The 12982-nt window shown below is 43.2% G+C and overlaps 1 protein-coding gene across 12 annotated transcripts in view; it reads right to left on the reverse strand.

The window, feature by feature from the left end:
- KDM2A (lysine demethylase 2A) overlaps positions 1-12982 on the reverse strand; it is a 120394-nt gene that overhangs the window by 31009 nt on the left and 76403 nt on the right. For 10 of the 12 annotated variants that reach the window (XR_014835594.1, XR_014835593.1, XR_014835596.1 and 7 more), the window contains 4 exon segments: positions 10287-10393; positions 9827-9920; positions 7734-7887; positions 6193-6308 (listed from right to left, as the gene is read on the reverse strand). Coding sequence is in view for 8 of the 12 variants with exons in the window: in XM_085008355.1 (XP_084864481.1) it covers positions 6193-6308; positions 7734-7887; positions 9827-9920; positions 10287-10393 (471 nt within the window). In the remaining 4 variants the exon portion in view is untranslated. 12 annotated transcript variants of the gene reach the window in all.

Raw genomic sequence — 12982 nt, forward strand, 5'->3', positions numbered from 1 at the left:
CTGTAGCCACCGGCCTACGCCAGAGCCACAGCAACGCGGGATCCGAGCCGCATCTGCAACCTACACCACAGCTCACGGCAACGCCGGATCGTTAACCCACTGAGCAAGGGCAGGGATCGAACCCGCAACCTCATGGTTCCTAGTCGGATTCGTTAACCACTGCGCCACGACGGGAACTCCTCCGTCTCCTTTTTAAAGCTCTGTGTTCAGGTAGTCTTCCTGAATAAAGGAGACCCAGATGGGAGTCCCTTTCAGACCCCTTCGCTAGGGCACAGAGCATCACTGTGGAATGAGGAGATCACTTTCCTCAGTGCAGGACAGGAGAGACACGCACGTATACTTTCCTAGCTTTCCAAGGAAGAGGAGCCAGGCTCTGAATCTCAGTCTCTTTTGCCACCACAGCTTAAACAACTAGAAGAGGTTTCCCCTCCCTTATTTGAAAATCAAATTAATTACCACCTTCTGGTGAGGTGGGAGAACACAAATTAACAGATACTTGATCCCCCCAAATTAAATATAATACACTGGGCTTCTCTGCTCACCTTTTACGTGTTCTTAACACTTTTCTGGAAAGGTTTTTTGGGTTTTGGCTGTACCTGCAGCACATGGAAGTTCCTGAGCCAGGGATTGAACGTGAGCCACAGCAGTGACAACGCTGGATCTTTAACCCACTGAGCCACCAGGGAACTCCTGGAAAGGTCTTTTTTAAAAGTTCAGGACAGGAGTTCCCGTCGTGGCGCAGTGGTTAACAAATCCGACTAGGAACCATGAGGTTGCGGGTTCGATCCCTGCTCTTGCTCAGTGGGTTAACGATCCGGCGTTGCCGGGAGCTGTGGTGTAGGTTGCAGACTCGGCTCGGATCCTTCGTTGCTGTGCCTCTGGCGTAGGCTGGTGGTTACAACTCCAATTTGACCCCTAGCTCTGGGAACCTCCACATGCCGTGGGAGCTGCCCAAGAAATGCCAAAAAAAAAAAAAAAAAAAAAAAAAAAAAGTTCAGGACAACCAGAGTTCCTGCTGTGCTACAGCGGGTTAAGACTCCAACTGCATCAGGTGCTGCGAAGGTTTAAGTTCAATCCCCAGCCTGGCACAGTGGGTTAAAGGATCAGGCGCTGCAGCAGCTGCAGCTCAGATTCAATTCATGGCCCGTATGCGGAGGGTGGGGCCATAAAAATAAAGTTCAGGACAACCCAATTCTAAACTCTCTGGGACTCTGTTGAGAGCTGAGTAATACTGGAAGGAAGGAAGGAAGGAGGGAAGGGAGGGAGAAATGAAATAAAAAGAAAATACAAAATAGGCATTACACTTCTGATTTTTTACTTGGAACTCATTAGACTATTAATAATAGCTGAGACATCACACACCCAACTTCCCCAATGGCCTTCTACCTATGCTGCTAGATACCACAGAACACACATCAATTTCTAAGACCAGATTAGAATGTTTTGGAAAAAAAAATTTTTTTGTTTGTTTTTTTGGCAGCATCCACAGAATATGGAAGTTCCTAGGCCAGGGTCTGAAGCCAAGCCACAGCTGTGGCAAAACCAGATCTTTAACCCACTGCGCTGGGCCGAAGATCAAACTCTCACCTCAGCAGCGACCCAAGCTGCCACAGAGACAACACTGGATCTTTAACCCGCTGTGCCACAGCGGGACTCCTGAAAAAAATTGTTTAATACTCTTTATTGAGCCTTTAAGGGCTATCAAGAGAATAATTACCAACACTCAAGTTCCACAGTGGCACAGCTAAAGTAGTGAAAACGTTGCCTTAAATTTACAACATACCTTATATTTCTTTCATGAAGCACTGTGTATACATCTATACATTCTAAGTTAAACTTTGTGAGTTTATAGAACGTTACATAATAAACAGATGTCAGGCTGGTACTGGCATGTAAAAACGTGGTGAAGAAAGCAAATAAAAAATGCTCTGCGTGTATATATGTAGAAGATCCAATGAAATTTTAAAGAAACACAGAAGGGTTCTTTATTTGGATGAAGCAATTAAGTAAGCCCTACTTAGGAAAAATGGAATAATACAGCAGTTAGATACTGAAATTTAACATTTTCTGATAAGCAAAGTCTAGGAAAATAAGATAGATAAATCAACATCAGTTACTACCAGTTCAACAGTCTGTAGGAAACTTTTCATGCAGAGATAAGGTGCTCAGGTTACCTATGCTGTTGAATATATATTCTCCCTTTCTTCCCTCATAGAGCAAACAATTAAGCTATGGGCATAACAGCAATTTTCAGCCAAAAAAGGAGAATGCTTTTTAGAAACTTTTTTTTTTTTTTGGTCTTTTTACGGCCACACCCATGGCATATGGAGGTTTCCAGGCTAGGGGTCAAATTGGAGCTGTAGCTGCTGGCCTCCACCACAGCCACGGCAACGCCAGACCCGAGCAGAGTCTGTGATCCTCACCGCAGCTCCCAGCAACGCAGGACCCTTAACCTACTGAGCGAGGCCAGAGATCCAACCCGTGTCCTCACGGATACCAGTCAGATCGCTCCCACTAAGCCATGATGGGAGCTCCTCAGAAACATTTTTAGATTGAATCTCACAGCAGGATAGGTGGTATTACCTCTTAACAATGATTCTGAGTTAAGTAAGAGTACTTTACTATGAAATTATGTAATTTTTCTCTTTTGAAACATTTTAATTATTTTTACTGTTATCACAACTTCAAACTTACTAAACTACTTACTATATTTTGTAGTTTCATTACTTTTAACAAACAAGTAGAGGTTCTTTCAGGTTTTTTTTGGCCACACTTGCGGTATATGGAAGTTTCCAGGCCAGGGATTGAATCCAAGCCACAGCTGTGACCTACACCACAGCCGCTGTAATGCCAGGTCCTTAACCCAAGGTGCCCCAGGTGGGAACTCCAAGAAATTCTTTTTTAATAAAATTTATTTTAAAAAGCATTCCATTCTCTCTTAATACTAAGAGGGAAACTCCAGCAATACCAACCTCATGTACAAGGTAATAGGTTAGAGGCTACCTACGCTCTAACCAAAACAAATGTTCCCAAATGGGCACCAAAATGGTTAACTGACCATGTTCACAGTAAGTAGATCAATGACCATTCCTTCTAAAAGGTGTGGATTCCAGAGTTCCCACTGTGGCACAGGGGAAATGAATTCAGCTAGTATCCATGTGGTTCAACCCCTGGCCTTGCTCAGTGGGTCAGGGATCTAGCGGTGGCATGAGCTGTGGTGCATGTTGCAGACACGGCTCGAATCTGGCATTGTTGTGGCTGTGGTGTAGGCCGGCAGCTGTAGCTCTGACTGGACCTCGAGCCTGGGAAAGCCTATATGCCATGGGTGCAGCCCTAAAAAGAAAAGAAAAAAATACTAAAAGTTGTGAATTCTTCACTAATTATTTTTTGATTTTTTTTTTTTTTTGTCTTTTGTCTTTTGTTGTTGTTGTTGCTATTTCTTGGGCTGCTCCCGCGGCGTATGGAGATTCCCAGGCTAGGGGTCAAATCGGAGCTGTAGCCACCGGCCTACGCCAGAGCCACAGCAATGCGGGATCCGAGCCGAGTCTGCAACCTACACCACAGCTCACGGCAACGCCAGATCGTTAACCCGCTGAGCAAGGGCAGGGACCGAATCCGCAACCTTGTGGTTCCTAGTCGGATTTGTTAACTACTGCGCCACGACGGGAACTCCTTTTTTTTTTTTTTTTTTTTTTTTTTGTCTTTTTGCCATTTCTTGGGCTGCTCCTGCGGCACATGGAGGTTCCCAGGCTAGGGGTCGAATTGAAGCTACAGCCACTGGCCCACGCCAGAGCCACAGCAGCGCAGGATCCGAGCCGCGTCTGCGACCTACACCACAGCTCACGGCAACGCCGGATTGTTAACCCACTGAGCAAGGGCAGGGATCGAACCTGCAACCTCATGGTTCCCAGTCAGATTCATTAACCACTGAGCCACCACGGGAACTCCTATTTTTTGATTTTTAATTTTGAAACTATTAGATCTCCCAAAAAGTTCCAAGAGTGGTATGGTATCACTAACACTTCTAGCTTCTCCAAGCCCCATCACCGGTTAACATCCCCCACATTTTGCTAATCTCTATTCGTTTACACTGTTACTGTTCTGCCGAACTACCTGAGAGCAAGTTGTGAACATCACATCCCCTACTCTGTACTCTAATGGCTGCTTAATGTCAGTACCACTTATACTTTAATGACATATGATTCAGCTCTTGCCAGTGAGGGTTTTGCTGAAGGATTAAGCCCGATCTCCCTAAGGCAGAGTCATAAACAGCACCTAGTAGATCTGGTTTACTGTCTCTTTTTGTTGTGGCTTATGAGCTGAAAGTGCTTATCACATTTTCAAATTCTTTTATTTTTTGGCTGCACATGAGGCATACGGAATTCTTGGGCCAAGGAATGAATCCAAACCACCACTGCGAGCTATACCACAGCTGTGGCAAAGCCAGATCTTTAACCCACTGTGCTGGGCCAGAGAGCGAACCAGTACCTACACAGAGACAAGCCGAATCATTAACCCACAGCCCCACAGAACTCCCAATATCACATTTTTAAATGTCGGGGGGAGGCGGGGGGTAATTAACTAAAAGAGCATTTTGTGTAATGGGAAAATTACATGAAATTCAAACCTTAGTGTCCATAAATAAAATTTGATTTTATTTGAACCATGATCACTTGTTTAAGAATTTCATTCTTCAAGGCAGAGTTAAGTGCTTCTGACAGATGCTATATGGCCCACAGAGCCTAAAATACTCACTATCTGGTTCCTTACAAAAAAAGTTTGCCAATTCTTTCCTTAAGATATTCTCTGCATATAACTTTTCCCCTGCACATCCAGATTGGTTTATTAGCTATGTAACATCCTATGGAAAACTGAGAAAATAAGACACACAAACATTTTCTATAGGGCTTAATTCTCTCACGGAAACCCAGTTGCGAGAGGCAGTATACACAGTTACATATTAAAGTACAACAGTTTGAGCATTACACAGTTAGCAGAGTAAAGAAAGAAATATAAAGTTGTGACTCTTGAGGTGATAAATTCCTTATACCAAATTATTCTAAGAGAACGAAACTAAAATACCATGGCTTGTGAGTTCCTGTGGTGGTGCAGCGGAAACAGACCCAACTAGTATCCACGAGGATGCAGGTTCAATCCCTGGTCTTGTTCCTTGGGTTAAGGATCCAGCATTGGCACTCCCATCGTGGTGCAGTGGAAATGCATCTGACTAGCATCCATGAGGATGCAGGTTTGATTCCGGGCCTCGCTCAGTGGGTTAAGGATCTGACATTGTCATGAGCTGTGGTATAGTTCTCAGACTTGGCTTGGATCCCAAGTTGATGTGGCTGTGGTATAGGTCAGTAGCTATCGCTCTGATTCAACCCCTAGCCTGGGAGCCTCCATATGCTGCAGGTCTGGCCCTAAAAAGACAAAAAGACAAAAAAGAAAAAAAAGAAAAAAAAAAAAAGGGGATCCAGCATTGCCACAAGATGTGGTGTGGGTTGTGGCTGTGGCTCAGAGCCCAAGTTGCTGTGGCTGTGGCAAGGCTGGCAGCTATAGTTCCAATTCGACCCCTAGCTTGGGAATTTCCGTATGTGCAGGTACAGCCCTAAAAAGCAAAAAACAAAAAAAAAGCATGGCTCAAGAAATCACCAAATAGGAGGTCCTCTTGCGTCTCAGTGGGTTAAGAACCCGAGGTAGTGTCCATGAAGATTCGGGTTTGATCCCCAGCCTCAATCAGTGTGTTAAGGATCTGGCATTGCCTCGAGCTGAGGTGTAGGTCACAGATTCAGCTCAGATCCCATATTGCTGGGGCTGTGGCTTAAGCCAGCAACTGCAGTTCCAATTCAATCCCTAGCCTGGGAACTTCCATATGCTGCAGGTAGAGCCATTTAAAAAAAAAAAAAAAAAAAAGGCAAAAAAAAAAAAAAATTACCAACTATGCCTCTGCAGTCCTATAAAATCCTAAGATACCACGAATCTCAAGGAGTTGGAGTCCCCAATACCAAGTATGTAGATCTTGTTAAATATTTTTCTCAGTCTTCCTAAAATGTGATAAACACTGCATTTTAACGAACAACAACAACAAAAAATAGAGGTTTTAAGACAAACTATCAGTGAATCTCTTAAATATCAGTTTTAAATGGAATAAACAAACCTCTTCACATCCAATTATTGCAGAGAGTTACATACCCGTGTCCGATCTTCAATGTTATAGATTTTTAACTGCATGGGGATATTGAAGCTATGCAAAAAATTGCCTCCAAACACTAATGTGTCTGTGGGAGTATACACAGCATGAATCCAGCCTAGGAGAAAGGGAAAGGACAGCGGCCGTAAGCACACATTATAATACAGCTCTCTCTGAGCCTGAGTGCAAGACCTCTAGATCACATTTTCACTCTGATTCTGCCTCTTTGTGGTTGGTCAAGTTACTTAACCTCTTGCAGCCTCTATATCCTCTATAAGACCAGGATAGATAAATTATACCTTCTATGATAGTAGGTAAGCACTAAATGAGAAAATGCAGGTAAAGTGTTTAGTATATAACAAACTCTCAGTGAACACTGCTTCCATTTACTGGAGTATCTAATATGACCCAAGCTCAGTATAAGAGAATTTACATGTATTTTCATTTACTTCTCACAACAAAATGGGACAAGGATTTAAATATTTGACCCAAGTAGTATTAGCAGGTAAATGCCGTCAGAATCCTGATACAGGTCTGTGACTCTGAGATCTGTGCTCCCTCTAAGTACTTATTTTGGAACTACTGACCTGATAAAAACTATTACTGAGTGGGCACTCTGGCCTTCACAGCCATCCCTCAGCAGAGCAGCTAGTTCTTAATCAGGGGTTGTTTGCCACCTGTGGAACAGGTCTTATCCCTAGAGATTCTGAATAACTAGGGCTGATGAGGGGCCCAAATCTGCAGATATGAAAAGCCTCTACTGGCAATTCTAATACACACCTTTAGTGGAAAAATCACAGCCTTAAAAAAAAAAAAAAAAAAAAAAAAAAAAGATCCATTCTTAGCATCTACTCAGTAATGACAGGAAAGGACATGCCATTGTTTTCTGCCCACTTCAGTATCATGACCATTCCTGGTGATAATCCATCAATTTCTTTTTCTTTATGAAAATAAAATCAGGAGAGTTCCCATCGTGGCTCAGTGGAAACGAATCTGACTAGTATCCATGAGGATGTGTGTTCGATCCCTGGCCTTGCTCAGTGGGTTAAGGATTTGGTGTTGCCCTGTGAGCTGTGGTGTAGTTACAGATGCGGCTCCGATGCCGTGTTGCTGTGGCTATGGCATAGGCAGGCAGGTACAGCTCTGATTCAACCCCTAGGCTAGGAACTTCCATATGCCGAAGATGTGGCCCTAAAAAGCAAAAAGAAAAAGTTGGAGTTCCTATTGTGGTTCAGCGGTAATGAGCCCTACTAGAATCCATGAGGATGTGGTTCAATCCTTGGCCTCGCTCAGTGGCTTAGGGATCCTGTGGCACAGAATGCAGACGAGGCTCAGATCTGGCATTGCTCTGGCTGTGGCACAGGCTGGAAGCTGCAGCTCCGATTCTACCCCTAGCCTGGGAACTTACATATGTTGCAGGTGCAGCCCTAAAATGACCCCCCCCACAAAAAAAAAAGAAAAAAAAAAAAAAGAAAGGGAGAGAAAGAGAAGAGAAGAAAGTGGCTAATGTAGTAGACAACTCACTTTTCCTCATCTTGCTTACCTGAGGGAATGACGAAGGTATAGCCCTGCTTGAGCTCAATGCGCTGGCAATCTGACACCCGGTCACCCAGAAAGATGTCTCCCTGTTTCCCTGACAGCAGCCAATTCTCGTACAGCTCCAGGTTGTGGGCTGTAGGGGGGATGAGCCAGAAGACCTGTGAGTTAAAAAACTTCAGTCTGTTAACAGCCATTGACAAGACCCAGTCGTCTCCCTCAACTGATAAACAGGTACAAAGTTAAGATCAACAGGTAGAAAAGAAGCAAGCAATCCTCGCAGACTACAGAACTTGACCTTTTGGAAAATTCTAGAGGCCTCAAGGAAGTAGATCTTTTTTGTCCTCCACTTGATCAAACAGCATTAGAGCTTCCCTGGGTTTTGACTGTAGAATCCAGATCCTACACAAGACTCAGAGAAGAAGGGCATTTGGCTGATCACCTAGGCAGTCCCTTATTTTCCCCTGGCTGGCCTCAACAGTCCAAAGAAGTACATTTAGTTAAGTACAATATCTTCAAGAGACAGGCCTGGGTTGCTTTATTCCAAGGCAGTAACCAAGACCAAAAGGACAAAACTCAGGACTCCACTTAGGACTTCCCATCATGATGTAGCAGAAATGAATCCAACTAGTATCCATGGTGATGCAGGTTCCAAGACCCTGGCCTTGCTCTGTGGGTCGAGGATCTGGCGCTGCCATAAGTTGTGGTGTAGGTCACAGACGAGGCTCAGATCCCTCAATGCTGTGGCTGGCAGCTGTAGCTACAATTCAGCCCCTCACCTGGGAACCTCCTTATGCTGAGGGTGTGGCCCTAAAAAGCAAAAAAAAAAAAAGTAGATACCACTTAAATGGATCCAAAGTAAACAAAATGAATGACATTGGATTTGGAGAATTCTAGCTATTCTATATTTGGTCCTCACATTTTAAAAGCATCATCTGTTTTCTTTTCTTTTTTTTTTTGGTCTTTTTGTCTTTTTAGGGCTGCACCCACAACATATGGAAGTTCCCAGGCTAGGGGTCAAATCAAAGCTATAGCTGCTGGCCTACACCACGGCCACAGCAACGTGGGATCTGAGCCGTGCCTGTGACCTACACCACAGCTCACAGCAATGCCAAATCCTTAACCCCGTGAGCGGGGCCAGGGACTGAACCCACAACCTCATGGTTCCTAGCCAGATTTGTTTCCTCCAGCACCGGCTGTTTTCATTCCAGTTCTACTTTTCTCTCATAGACACATTCACTTTTTTTTTTTTTAGGGCCACACCCATGACACATAGAGGTTCCCAGGCTAGGGGTCCAATCGGAGCTATAGCCGCTGGCCTATGCCACAGCCACAGCCACATGGGATCTGAGCTGCATCTGTGCCCTACACCACAGCTCACAGCAACACTGAGTGAGGCCAGGGATCAAACCTGTGTCCTAATGAATGCTAGTCAGGTTCATTAACTGCTGAGCCACCATGGGAATGCCCTATATTCACTTCTTAAGGGAAAAAAGGGTACCAATAAGAGTATAATAACGTAAACCTCTGATATTAATTCTACATTTCAATTCTCATACAGCATTCAGAAGGTTCTGACAAACTGGAATACGGCCCTTTACGAATGAGGGTAATCTTTCAAAACCTATTTATATCCTCAGACAGGACTTAAAGGTTTCCTCTGGCTACATTTCATACCAATGCCTCCATACAGGAAAAAGTGGTTTGCATCCTGGTTTGCTGATTTCATTGTGAATGCACCCACAATTCATGTTTCCTTCTACTACTCTATTATACTTCCATGTAGAGAAATTATCTTGTCCTCCTAAAATCACTGTCTTCATTTGGAGAATTCCGCTTTGGGAGTCTAGAAACAGGTCAGTGAAGGTTTACTAAGTACTGGTGCCAATACTGGTATACTGAGAATGGACTAGATGAATACTAATTCCCACTGGATTCTCGCCAAGAAGGTCAACTTAATCTATGACCCTCTGCAGATATGAGTGGGGAAAATCTTCTGATAGACACATTTCAAGAGTACATTAAGCATGCACGAACTGAATGAAGCAAAGTCACATAACCAGCTTCAGATTCCAACCCCTATCATAACTATGACCGTACCTTTCCCCCTTGATGGATGTGATACCAAACAGAAGTACCACCAAAATCCACATGGAAGTCAGTATAGCAGCCTCGAACACTCATCAGACAGTACCTGACCCAAAAAAAGCATCAGCGTTAGTGCACTAACAAGAAAAATGACTTTCCCCACCACAATGCCCCAATCTCCCCCTTGTGTAACTCAACTCCCTCTATCTTCAAGCTAATAAACTCTCGGTTGGTGAGAGGAATGCAAGCTCAAACCATCATGTCATCAGAAGGATACTGCTTTTTCTTTATGTGATCATGAGCTATGTTCTCTTAGACACACTCTCCCTTTGGAACTAAAGTCTATTCTTTAAATAATTCATTTTTCTGATCACTTAGGGCACAGAGCAAAGCTCCTAAGGGAGGAGCCATTACTTGCTATCACTCTAGTCTCCCACAGTGCACTAAGGAAAATTCAGGGTAAGCCACTTACTTCTGCACTTTAGGGTACTGCATCTCCAAGATCGCGTTTGTTGATTCGGTCTGACTTTCCTTCAAATGCCTTGGCCACATGTTGTCTACCCAGTCAATGAAATCCACCTTTAAAAGGGGTGGAGGAGAAATATTTAGGCTTCAAAGGAAGAGTTGAGATTAAAGAGAATTTTAAAGTCAAGAGAAACAGAAATTCTCAAAATATGCACTAAAAGACTACAATTTAACTATAAGCAAACAATCTGTTGGTGAACCTTAGGGTCAATAGGCAACATTCTAGAAATAATTATTTATTAAGTGAGAATAAAGACTAATGGTTCCCGGGAGTTCCCATCGTGGCTCAGTGGTTAATGAACCCGACTAGGAAACATGAGGTTGCGGGTTTGATCCCTGCCCTTGCTCACTGGGTTAAGGATCTGGCATTGCCGTGAGCTGTGGTGTAGGTTGCAGACGCGGCTCGGATCCTGTGTTGCTGTGGCTCTGGTGTAGGCCGGCAGCTACAGCTCCGATTTGACCCCTAGCCTGGGAACCTCCATATGCTGCGGGAGTGGCCCAAGAAATGGCAAAAAGACAAAAAAAAAAAAAGACTAATGGTTCCATTAGCATTATCAGAAACATGGCACTGATCAAAACGAAGTCATTAAATTATGCAACAGTCTCCAACCAAGCCCTCTCTCTCGTCAATACTGGTATAATCAGCTGTTTATTGGTTTGGGTTTTGTTTTTTAGGTTTTTTTTTTTTTTTTTTTTCAAATAAAAGGCACTGTCTGGAAGATACCTGTAAACTTAGCCAAAGACATAATAGTGTTAGATAGCTAAGACACAAAACATTAAAGAAGGAAAGAAAGGGGAGAGGAGTGGAGAAATTCAGTAGGAATTTATAACCTTGCATTAGGAATATACTATGGAATCTACTGTGTTAGGAATCAGAAGTTCCAGGTCTACCATGTTTTCTCAATATCATATGTGAGCCTCCGAAACTTATCTGTAAAATGAGAAAAATTTACCTCAAAGGAACACTGTGAGGAGTACATAGAAATACATGTTAAAAGTTTTTGAAATAATGTTATCAGAGATTAGGAATCTGTTTTAAATATGTGCTCAAAGAAACAAGAAGTGAAAACAGTTTGAACTTACTTAATCATTTTACACTGAATTGTAACATGTCCTATACCTTCAAATATCTGCACCCCAACCACTGAACTCCAAGAAACAGTCTTAGGCAGGTAAAGTGTGAGGCAAACCACCTTGAGTCCAACGCAGCATTGATATTGCAAGTATCTAACTTATGGCTATAAAAACATGTATCTGGTAAGCTTTATAACTTATGTATGTATTTAATTTCTTTTCCTTACAATATATATCTGGTTAAATGCATACAATCTGTGCATAATGATATGAGGCAGGTGTCCTGTGGACTCAGAGGCAAACTGTGGGAGAGTGTTTGGAAGGGATCACTGATTATGATATGTAAGTTGAAATAAGCGAGATGAGGAGCAACTATCAAGATTAATTTGTTGCTCCATTTCAAAGAATTTCTTTTTTTTTTTTGTCTTTTTAGGGCCACACCCACAGCATATGGAGGTTCCCAGGCTAGGGGTCTAATTGGAGTTGTAGCTGCTGGCCTACACCACAGCTCACAGCAACGCCGAATCCTTACCCCACTGGGCGAGGGCAGGGATCAAGCCCACATCCTCGTGAATACTAGTCAGATTCTTAACCTGCTGAGCCAGGATGGAAACGCCTCAAAGAATTTCTACTCAGGGAGCCAACAGTTTTAGCCAAGCAACCACTAGGCCTAGAACACTAACTGAGCCCCAGATTCCTTTCTTTCTATCAAACAAACTCTACTTTCTGTTCTCTTAATGTAGTGACCAGTATATCCTGTCTCCCAGTAATGTCCTTGGGAAAGCCTTTAACGAGATAAAGAGTAACTATAACTTGCTCGATACACTCACTACAAGGTTCTCACATCTGGACAGTGACAGGAAAAATTAGGAACACATGAGCATTTTTTTAAATAAAGTGAATTTCTCCAGCTAGAATTTCTCACAGCAATAAGTCACTCATTCTGGCCTCCCTTTATTTGATGGTATGGAGTATGATCTGACTATTCAAGAGAATACTGTGAAGAAGTTATCTTGTGGCACAGCAGGTTAAGGATCCAGACTGTCACTGTAGTGGCTTGGGTTGCTGCTGTGGTGCAGGTTCAATCCCCAGGAACTTCCACATGCCAAGGGCACAGCCAGAAAAAAAAAAAGGAGAGAGAGAATATTGTGGTAAGGTGTTCATATGTTTTTTTAGATTAATCTTTAGGATCTGGATAGGATCTAAATGGCCTCATTCATATGAGAACAAGTCTCCAATAGGGATAATCACTAGTTTCTACCTGTTCTGCACCGATACAGAGCCAAATTGGCAAGAAGTTCAATACCCAGGAAATAATCTATTCATACACCATGCAAAACAACTCATGGCCTTCCATGGACTAACTGCCCCATCACCAAAAAAATCTGCACATTTTATTTTTGCTATTTTCATCTACTCCTAGTTACTGCTGGGATGACAGCAAAATCATCTTGCTCTCCTCCCTGGAGCACCCCACTTTATGCTACTACCCACGAGGAGCACCTTACTTCCCCTGCACCTACTTTTGCACATACTAGTCTTCCTGCCTGGAAGTCTTATCTCCTTCTC

This window comes from Sus scrofa, chromosome 2 (assembly GCF_054392235.1).
Source record: "Sus scrofa isolate SSC_HxYL_T2T_F1_AM1 chromosome 2, Sscrofa_HxYL_maternal_Yorkshire_Landrace_v2.0, whole genome shotgun sequence".
Lineage (NCBI taxonomy): Eukaryota > Metazoa > Chordata > Mammalia > Artiodactyla > Suidae > Sus > Sus scrofa.